Here is a 10399-nt window from a genome sequence, read left to right on the forward strand (position 1 = left end):
CCATTATGTACCAGGCACCTAATAATTGTTTTTGAAAGATTATATCATTCAATTTTCACAACCTTATAATGTAGGTGCTGTTACATCTAAATTTGGTAGGTTTAAGTGAAGTATATAAAACCCAAGTGTCAGAATATAATTTTTAGCAACAATAATTCATTCCACACTATCGTAAAATTATTCATACTAATACATACTTAATATCTCAATGTCCATTTCACTGTCTTTCGTTCCCCCTGGTGATTTGCGGTAGCTTCACTGGTTCAGTGTTTCTCATGGCACTGTGTGGTAAAGGCCTGTGTGAACAGAGAAGGGAAATAGGATGTAAGAGAAACCCAGGGAGATAAGCTTTTCAAACTGAGGATAGGACATGGAACTCAGCACAAAGTATGGAAAGGCAAAATATTCTCCAAACAGAGAATTATCCAGAGGAGGTGGAGGGCAGGGCACTTAAAAGAGAATGAAAAGAGGCTACAGGGGTGTGTGCATCATAGTTTAAAAGGCATGACTATAGACTGGGTATCATGATGGGACAGGAATTAAGTTGAGAGAAAGAGGCCAACAGGCACAAGATACAAAGTTTCTCTTTTTTTTATGGCAACAGGTATAGAAGTGTATTGAAATATAAAAACACCAGGAGACAATGAGCCATGCTCTCAGTTCCCTAAGTCCTCGGTGGAGACATAGTTATTCATGATGGGAATGGTGAGAGGCCTTCTGCTGTCTTCTCTCAGGGTGTTGGGAGTAAGAGCACAGGATTTTTGGTTTCTTCAGCCTAACCTGGCACATTCCTAAAGACCAGGTGGGTTTGTGTTCAACTTAGCATCTATTACAAGACTCAGTGTTCAAGCCACAAGAGGACTGTTCCCAACAAGTACCATGCTCAGAAGTTTAAATTCCAAAACCTGTGGGTCCCTGTTGCCTATAGGATAATTCAGACAGCATGTCAAAACAAACACATAAAAATAATCTATAATATTGATTAGGTAAATAGGTAAAATGAGCAATCAAATGCAGAAGGCAATTAAGATGCTACTTAAATAGCCAGAGCATGAGTTGACACGGCTAAACTGTGACAGTGGACCACTGTCTCCTGGGATTCAACCTGGCTCCTACTGAAGTATTCAGAGCAGTGCTGGATCCTCACAAACCGTAGGTGGCCTTAAACTCCCTTTGCCACACCCAGTCCCATGGAGAAAGAGTTTCAAGAGGAAGAAGCAGCACTCCAAAAAAGTGCAAAGACAGAATCATGATAAGGAAAGAAGTATTCTATGTGTAAGCAAGAGCTTTCAGCATCTTTGATTCTCCCACCCTTTGTCATTATTTGCTTATAGTCATTGCTTTACAACTTTGTAGTCTGCATAATATGGAAGAAAAGCTAGGATTACATAAAAGCAATGATCAAAGTTGCCACAGCATGCAAATGAATAGAAAAAATAGATGTGTTACATATCTCATTTCTCAAAAATTGAACAGAAATGTTTGACTTTGCATTTACATATTATTGCCTCATTGTGGTGAAGATATTAAGGCTACAGAACTGAAAAATATTGTCTAGCACAAAAGTGCGATAGATAATATTGTCTAACACCAAAAAGTGTTCACTTCCTTCTTCTCTCACTTTTCTTCTGTCTACAGTTTACCCTAACACATGGGAGACATTTAGAAATACATCAAAGATCTATTCTCAGGAACTCACATATCATTCAAGGTTGTAATTTACACTAGTTGATACAGGACCTCCAGCTCCTGAAAGTCCCTAGCCACAAATACTACTAAGATTCCCCAAAAGGTATGTGTAATAAGGACCACAGGTGGCACCCAGTGATCTCTCTCTGGTGTTCACACTTATCTGTGATCCCATCCCCTGAGTGTGGGTGGGACCTAGTGGCTTACTTATAATGAATAGAATGCTGCAGAATTTCTGATTAGTTACAAAGACCTTGTGCTTTCCATCTTGCTCTCTCTGTCTTACTGTCATTCTCACTCTTTCTGAGAAAACACTGCTGTCATGTTATGAGCTGCCCTGTGGAGAGTTCGGCATGACAAGAAAGCCATGTCTCTGACCAGTAGCCAGCAAGAACCTAAGGCCCAACATTAATGCCAATGAGCCTGCAAGTGCACCTTCTGAGGCTCGCAACGGCCATGTGAGTGAAGGTGGAAGCAGTTCCTCCTCCAATGGACCTTTAGATGACTAACACCTTGGTTGCAACCTATCAGAGACCCTGAGCCACAGACACCCAGTTTAACCAGATTCCTGATCCCCAGGAACTCTGAGATAATAAAATATTGTTGGTTTAAGATGATAAATTGTAAGGCAATGTATTACACACCAAAAATAATACAGTAGCTAATCACACACCTATAGTTTCACTTTTACAACAAAAGAATAGAATTTGATGCCACCTGCACTGGCCATTTTTGCTGTTGGGGGCAGTTACCTGAATGTGACCAACTTGGACTGTCTGGGTCTTAAAACTTACCATAATCGGTGGGGAAGATGACTCTTTCCTTATTGTCAATAATCTGATATTACTGCTCCACAAAAAGTTAAGAAGTAGGTCTCAAGGCAGTGTTGCTTTATGCCATGGCATGGCAGAGCTTACTTACAACTCCCCATGCCTGGGACCTATATATACACCCAGAGCTGTAGACAGAGGATAGATGTCATTGATAGCCTCCAGGCTGTTCACCTAAATTACCTCTCACATCAATATACCTTGATCTTACTCCTTTTAGGAGACATCATCTGTCTATGCCTCTTCAGCAGCACCGGGCTAGCCACAAGCAGACCACTTTTTGATTATCTGACCAGGTCTCCCACATGCCCAAAGCTATGTGGAAGATACTTGCAATATCAAAAACTGATAAGGGATTAATAGAACATTCAGAGAACTTCTTGAAAAAATATAAGTAAAAGAGATAATAGAAACATAGAATGAAATAATTTTCTATTATTTTAATAGAAAATAAGGTGTAAGTCAAGATGTTCAAACCCACTAAAAACGAGAAAAACACAAAGATAATATTTTCATGAGTGTGGGAAAAGAAGAAAGTTAGACAACACCATGGATTGGCACAGATAAAAGGATATGGTAATGCTCAGGTACTAATTTAGAAGTACATTAACACATTCCAAGGAAGACATCAGTCACAGATGGAGGGAGCCAGGGGTAAATACTCCAGCCTCCTCACCCTTCCTCCTCAACCTTCTGTGGCAGGTTCTGCACAGTTGCTCAGAGGCCTCCAGCAGGATTGACCACCCCCTTCTCCAGGGAGCCACAGGGAAACCTACCCATTACATATCCTGTACTGGCCTTTTTTCTTCCCCACATTACTCTCTACTATCCTAGTGCTTCCTAGCATTACTTCTCCAGTAAACTACCTCCATTCAAATCCTTGACTTAGGATCCATTTCTCAGAAAATACACTCTAAGACAATGGGTATTCTTGCCTTGTTCCTAATCATAATAGAAATATTTACTGTTTCTCCCTTAAGTAAGATGCTGGCTTTAGAAATGAAGTATACATATCAACTACAATCAATTTTTATTTTATTGAGTTTTTTTAATGAGCGATAGGTGTCAAAGGGCCTTTTCAACATCTCTGGTGAGGCTATGTTACTTTTCTCTTTTGATCTATTAATTTACTGACATTATTGAATGATTTCCTAACACAGACCCTTGAGAATTAACAGTAGAAAGGAAAAAGTTTCTATCAGCGCCCTGGTGGGGAATGAGCTGATGAGTCACAGAACTGTTTCTTGCAAAGCATGGAGCCTTCCTACATTAGAGGGACATGTGTCTGCTCCTGGGGGCACTCCCTGGGGAATAGCTTTGAGAAAGAGGTCATTAGGAAGCACCTCCAGTTATATCCCTGGACACTTAGAACAGGGCTGGTGATAAATCGATGTTGTTGTTTTAGGATGGTCCTATTAGAACAATTTTTTGAAGATTCCTAGAAAAAGAAGATTATTAGATATAAAATTCATTCAAACCGAGAATGATCTAAAGAATGAATGATTCATTTATAATGCACTATTTTTAGTTTGTTTATTTGTTTCATTTATAAGCTGATTTGGATGTTAGGATTGTTAGAAGAGCTAGAATGATAAATGATGTCATGTTATTTCATATTGTCTGATTTTTAAGACCAGGCTTGAAGGCTGAAGCTTTTAAGTGCATGAAAATGATTTTCTAAAGGGTAGTTGTTCATATTCCATTCTAAGAACCACAGAAAGAAAAATACCTTATTTTTCTGGTTTACCACTGAATCCCAGAAATAGTACCGTGTGTGTGTGTGTGTGTGTCTGTGTCTGTGTGTCTGTGTGTCTGTGTGTCTGTGTGTTAAACATATAGGTGAGGGAACATTCATTGATATGTCTAGAATCAAAACAAAAATAAGTTCTTCCTACCTTAAGGGAGCAGTAAAACTAGATGATACTCAATTATCCTCCTGTTCAAATATTAATCCAATGGATCATTTCTTCTGCTGTGACTTTCAAACATGGTCCAGAAGGGGAGGAGGCAGGCAGCCACGCTGAGGTGGTCTGCACGGCTCCCCGTGATGCCCAGGGTGGCATCCCCAACATCATGCACTTACTTATTATGAGGCAGGAATGAGCTTTTCTCCTTTTTTACTAGCAGAGAAACTGAGGGCTGCTATGCCTGACCATTAAGGATGAAGGCAGCTAAATGAGTAAAAGGGTTGGTCTTGCTAAAGGAAAACATGGAAGGGCAAATCCCTGGGTTGGATACTCCCCACAGGAAATCCAATCTGCCTTTATTTAAGCAAGGTTGGTTGTAATCTCTTAAAATCCAAACATTAAGGCTCTACTGTGGATTCTAGACCCTAGGTAAATAAACACACATTGCTTCATGTGTTAGGGCAGGGGCCATATCTGATCGGCTTGTGAGAAGCACAAAACTTTTTGTTTGGGGATAGGCATAGCAAGGAACTTTGGGAAGCATGTAGTTCACTAAGTATTTGAGTACTAACAGTGAGTTAATTCCATGTAATTTCAGGGAATTACACAGAGAATGAAACACAGAGCTGGCAGGGCAGGCTTCCCAATGGAAATACTGGGAAGAAATTTGTTTTGGATAGAGGCAAGACTATATGTTTGTTTCCTTATATCTGACTCTTTAATGAAGCTAATAGTCATTGATTTAATGAACATAGTCAATTCATTAGATTGTTTATGTAAAAAGAATAGTGTGACTTTTCAAAATGGATATCTTATCAAATATGTTTAACAACCTTATGATCTTGTTTTATTTGTATAGAAGAGTTTACAAAGGAAAGAGAGTCTCTTTTTATTGTCCTTTGGTACCTCAGTGCATCATTATCACATATTTAAGAAGATGATTCCTACTTTGCTACCCTCCAGAAATAGAATGCAGTCTTGGTAGGTAAACAAGTCCAGTATTAGGAAAAGACATGGATGTACATTGTTAAGTAGCTGTCTATTTGAAAGTGTTTTGAGTAATTCCTAGAATTACTCCTTAATATTATGGAAGTAGAAATATATTGCATATGTCTTCAAGTACATACAATATGTCAGAGGTTGTGTTATGTGCTTTCTATTTATTATTAATATAATCTTCAGTACCCTGTACAAAGTAACATTGTATCCAATATCTGTAGACAGGAAATGTTAAGACTCACATACAATAACTTGCTATCAACACAGTTTCTTCTTGTACTTTGAAGATTAAAGTTTTATTAAAATCTTAATAAAAAGGAAATTGTATTTTTATTAAGATTTTTTAAATATACCATAGCCAAATATATGTATCTCTTATATATTAGATTTTTTGTTGTTGTTAACAGATATGGAATACTCTATGAAGACTTTCTCAAAGGGTAAAACAAACACAAAAATAATATAAGTATCCAGTTACCCGGAGAAGACTAATGACATTTCAACTCGTTTATCTATATTGTTCTCTATTAAATCTTTAATGTCAGAGCACAGCTCCTGAGAGATGCCCACAAGAAGAAATACTGGTATAATATTCAATCCATCTTCTATATCTTAAGATGAGTTACACAAAGCAGAACTTGGAAGCAAAAAAATAAAATAAAATAAAACAAAACAAAACAAATAGATTTCCAAACCCAAACTCACTTAGACATAGCTTCTGTTGCTTAAATACCAAAAAGCTAGTAATTGGTAAACTAACTCAAACTAGCTTAGCAATAGGAATGAATTATAAAAGTATATAGAAGTATATTACAGAACTTAACAAATGCACCTGGGTAACCAAAGTTAGTTTGAACCAGATAAGAAGAGACTCACTATTCCCAACCCATTTTGTTAAGTTACTTTTCTTGCTATGGTCCAATTTCCTCTTTCACAATTCATGTGTTATAAAATGAACACCATCATTTATCTTAAGTTAATGTCTCCTCAGATAAACTGACATACATTTTGGCTGGAGAAAGACCTCAGTGTAGGTGTGAGCATATGACCAAATTGAGTGGATTCATCACTGGGCCACAGAGAAGTGTCATATACTAATGCTTATTCTATATAATCACATGAGGGGAGGAGCCTGTATGAGAAAATCAGCTGGTCAAGTGTGGGAATACAAAAGAGTCGATTCCTTCAGCAGAGGAACTGGAATTAAATGGGAAATATGGATCAGAAACTAAAGAAATAAAAATCCCAAAGCTGGATTCTCTGCCCAAACATATCTCTGATTCAGATATTGGCTTACTAAAACCATTGAAAATGTTCTCAGATTATCAGAAATATTTCATTCACATTCTTGCTAGAAATGGAAAATATACACAAGGCTACCCTTTACAGATTCATCTGAAAATGCCTAAAGTACCAGGTAAACCAATGCAGCTCCACAGATCTCAAAGACATCTTTGAGGTTGGCTAGAATGCTCAAGGTCTGAACAGAGGTTGTGTTTTCAGGAACCAAGGTTGGAATGGCCAAAGAGCCAGCGCATCAGCAAACTCCATATTCTCTCCCTCATTTGTTTAGTCCTCATGCCATAGATGATGGGGTTTAAGGTGGGTGGGATGACCAGGTACAAGTCAGCTAACAGCACCTGGGTGTGCAAGGGCACTACATCCTGCCCTAGACAGGCTACATAGATGGATGCCATCCCAGGTAGATAGTACAGAGCCATAACTCCCACATGGGAGCCACATGTGCTTAATGCTTTCAACTGAGCATTCCTTGAGGAGAGACCAAATACTGCCTTGAGAATCAAGATATAGGAGGCAGCAATGAAGACTACATCAGAGCCCACAATAATGGAGGAGCCAACCAGACTGTAGAGACTGCTGGGCATGGGGTCAGCACATGCTAACTTGGCCACAGCTATGTGCTCACAGTAGGAGTGGGAAACCACATTGGAGCCACAGAAAGGTAGATGGCTCACCATCCAACTCAGTGGTGTCATGAATGTCACAGCTCTGATGGTGATCGTCACACTCATTCCTAGAGTCACTTGGGGTGTGAGAATTATTTTGTAGTGTAGGGGCTTGCAGATGGCAACATAGCGATCAAAAGCCATGGCCAGCAGCAGACCTGTCTCCATAGCTGTGGCTGCATGGACAAAATACATCTGAGTGAAACAAGCATTAAAGCTGATGGAACTGTCTCCTGAGCAGAAGATGCTCACCATCTTGGGTACCACAGATGAGGCCATAACAATGTCCATGGCAGCCAGAACACACAGGAAGCTATACATGGGCTCTTGTAGAGTGGAATCCATCTGTATTACAGTCATGATGAGGGTGTTTCCTATCAGGGCTATGGTGTACATGGCACTCAGTGAGACAGCCAACCAGAGATGGGAAGATTGCAATCCTGGAATACCTGCCAGGAAGAACGTGGCAGGGGTGTCCATTGTGTGGTTGTAAGTTGGCCTCAGCATCACAAATGAGTCTCCTTTCCTGTTAATATATAAGGTAATATAAGAGAAGGATGCGATCCTGTAATATTTGTTCCCATCTGCGGTGTTGGGAAAGCCTAAGAATAGTCTCATCCCAATGGTATTCTCAGGATCAGAAAACTGCCTGCTCCAACTTCCATCCTTAGTGTTCTTTGTCTTACTAATTTCTATTCATTGTTCAAGGATCAGCTCATGCCTTAACTCCTTTAGAATGTTTTCTCTGCTCTCTCTCCTCCCCCACCCATGCCAAGTCTAAGTTAGTTATCTTTCTTCTGAGCTTAGGTGACTCTCCCATACTGAGCTCTTAGGGGCTAAATTAACAATTCTAAAACTCTACTTATGACTTTATTCAGTGTAATCAAGTGTATGTCTCTTTTTCATGGCTGTATGCCAAGTTTGTTATCCATAGCTGAGGTGCACAAGTCCATTAAAAGAAAGTGTATATGTGTATGTAAATATAGATATATATTTATTATAGTAAATAATTTCCAGTGAATGAATGATAAAATAGAGGACAAATCTGTCTTTTATCTCTGTATGCTCAGTGGGTAATACTTAAATTGATAAATGAAATAAGAACTTTTTGGGGTCAAGCATGTCACATTTTGTATCCTTTGTATCCCTGGAAAATGTTGTTAGAGTACAAGATTACCACTTTCCATAAGAGATAATAAACTGAATGGAAATATTTATAATCCCTTCACTCTCTAAAATTCAGCATGGAGTTCTTACTGAGCTGGGTTCAATTAATAAATTAAATAACTACAAATAAAATCTGGGATTACCTTGGAGATGAATTCCGATCATAACTTTTTATGATTCTTCAAGGCAGCTAACTCCTTCTTCATGATAAACTAACAAAACGTTACAAAAAACAAAGAAGCCTTATCCTTTAGCAAGTAAAGCACTTTTTAATGAACATAGTGTGTACCAATATTATAAAATATGTAGTATTCATAATCTGAGTGTATTTCTCCATCTGTAAAATAGGACAAACATCTATTCTATACAAGACACTTGGTAAGATTTACATGATATTAAATATTTTATCCAAGATCACATAGCAACTATGTGGTAACTTTCATATTGAAGTCTAGGTCATTCCAACTGTGACTCTCAGGTGTCCACCAGCCCAAGAATAGTCAAGAAAACAACTGTGTATCCTGATTTTAAAAGATGTTAGAGGCTTCACTGGGGACTTTTTGATGAGGTAAGGAGAGCTACCACTCTTGACAGCCAATATTTAAGCTCCAACACTTGTTGATTTCTGTGTATTACGGCAATCCCCTTCCATTGCTTCATTCCAGTGTTATGATATTATTTAATATGTAATGATCTGGTTGGGTAAATCCTAGTATAAGAGTCAACATTAACCTCCATTCCATTCCTGTTGCTATTCCTTTAGTTGCTCTCTCCTTAAGATGGGTGGTTTCTATGATTTCATACGGTGTTTGGCATGTGCACATTTTCCCCAACCATCTGAGAACACTCTTTACAAGAAGCCCTTCATACCCTGGTGGTACTATTCAACATTGGTTGAGCTGATGTAATTCAAGCAAGAAACCCTAGTTTCTCTTTCTACCCAAAATGGCATACAAACCATGCATACTTTTATGTACCCCACTCAAAATATGTGGTAGCTCCTACATCAAGAGACAGAATAACAAAATGGAGAGAAGCACTGATTCTAGATTTATATTCCCTAGAATGAAAATCCTACTCTGTCAATTGCTGGCCATTTTGCCTTCACCAAATTATGTAAACTCTCCAGCTTTAATTTGCTCATTGGTAAGAAGATATTAGTCCCTACATCATAGAATTGTTTAGATATTTAAATGAGAAGCTATGTAAAAATGATTATCACAAAGGTAGGTATATTGCTATTTGATAAAATGTAGCTAATTAAAGCAAGACTACTTTCCCTGCTTAATTCTATAATTCATACTAGAGTGCTCCAAATAGCATACTTAATTGGGTATGACTTGAAAAAATTTAAAATCAGATCAACCTGCATTACCTGAAGCTTTTCTCTTGTCCTCTAGTTATCTGCCATTGAAGATGTCTCACCCACTGGCTGTAAATAGCAAGGTTCTTCTAATTTGACCATGATGAGGAGCTCACTCTCTCCACTATCTTTCTTTACAGGTCAGTTCTCAAGTTTAGGACTTTTGTTTTGATTGCTGGCTTGCTTTTATTTTTCTTTCTTTCTCCATAACTTCTGTGAAAAGGTCTCCCTCACATTTGTGTACAATCCATCTCTAATAAAAAAGACTGAGTGGCCCACACTTCTCCTGACAAATATCAGCTCTTGCCAAATTGAAATTGAATTAAGGATGGAGTGGAAGTGGGTATGAAAAATACTCCTTATCCAGTATAATTTGCTGCTTCTACTGTTTTTCGTGTTACTAGCACATCATTTCACTTCCTATGGACCTGGAGGTTGTTGCTAGTCCTGGACTCAGGATCTCAAGGGTGGAAAAAC

General features: G+C 38.4%; 1 protein-coding gene across 1 annotated transcript; it reads right to left on the reverse strand.

Moving 5' to 3' along the window:
- Window positions 1–6874: 6874 nt before the first annotated feature.
- LOC105871383 (olfactory receptor 52I2-like) lies at window positions 6875–7999 on the reverse strand. The gene has a single exon (XM_012764687.3). The coding sequence runs from the start codon at window positions 7897–7899 to the stop codon at window positions 6925–6927; it is 975 nt and encodes a 324-aa protein (XP_012620141.2). The 5' UTR covers window positions 7900–7999; the 3' UTR covers window positions 6875–6924.
- Window positions 8000–10399: the final 2400 nt, after the last annotated feature.

The sequence above is a fragment of the Microcebus murinus genome, chromosome 4, assembly GCF_040939455.1.
Source record: "Microcebus murinus isolate Inina chromosome 4, M.murinus_Inina_mat1.0, whole genome shotgun sequence".
Taxonomy (NCBI): Eukaryota; Metazoa; Chordata; class Mammalia; order Primates; family Cheirogaleidae; genus Microcebus; species Microcebus murinus.

What these genes read in the sequence shown, in the direction of transcription:
- LOC105871383 (XM_012764687.3), bottom strand. Translation starts at nt 7,899, where the DNA reads ATGCTGAGGCCAACTTACAACCACACAATGGACACCCCTGCCACGTTC.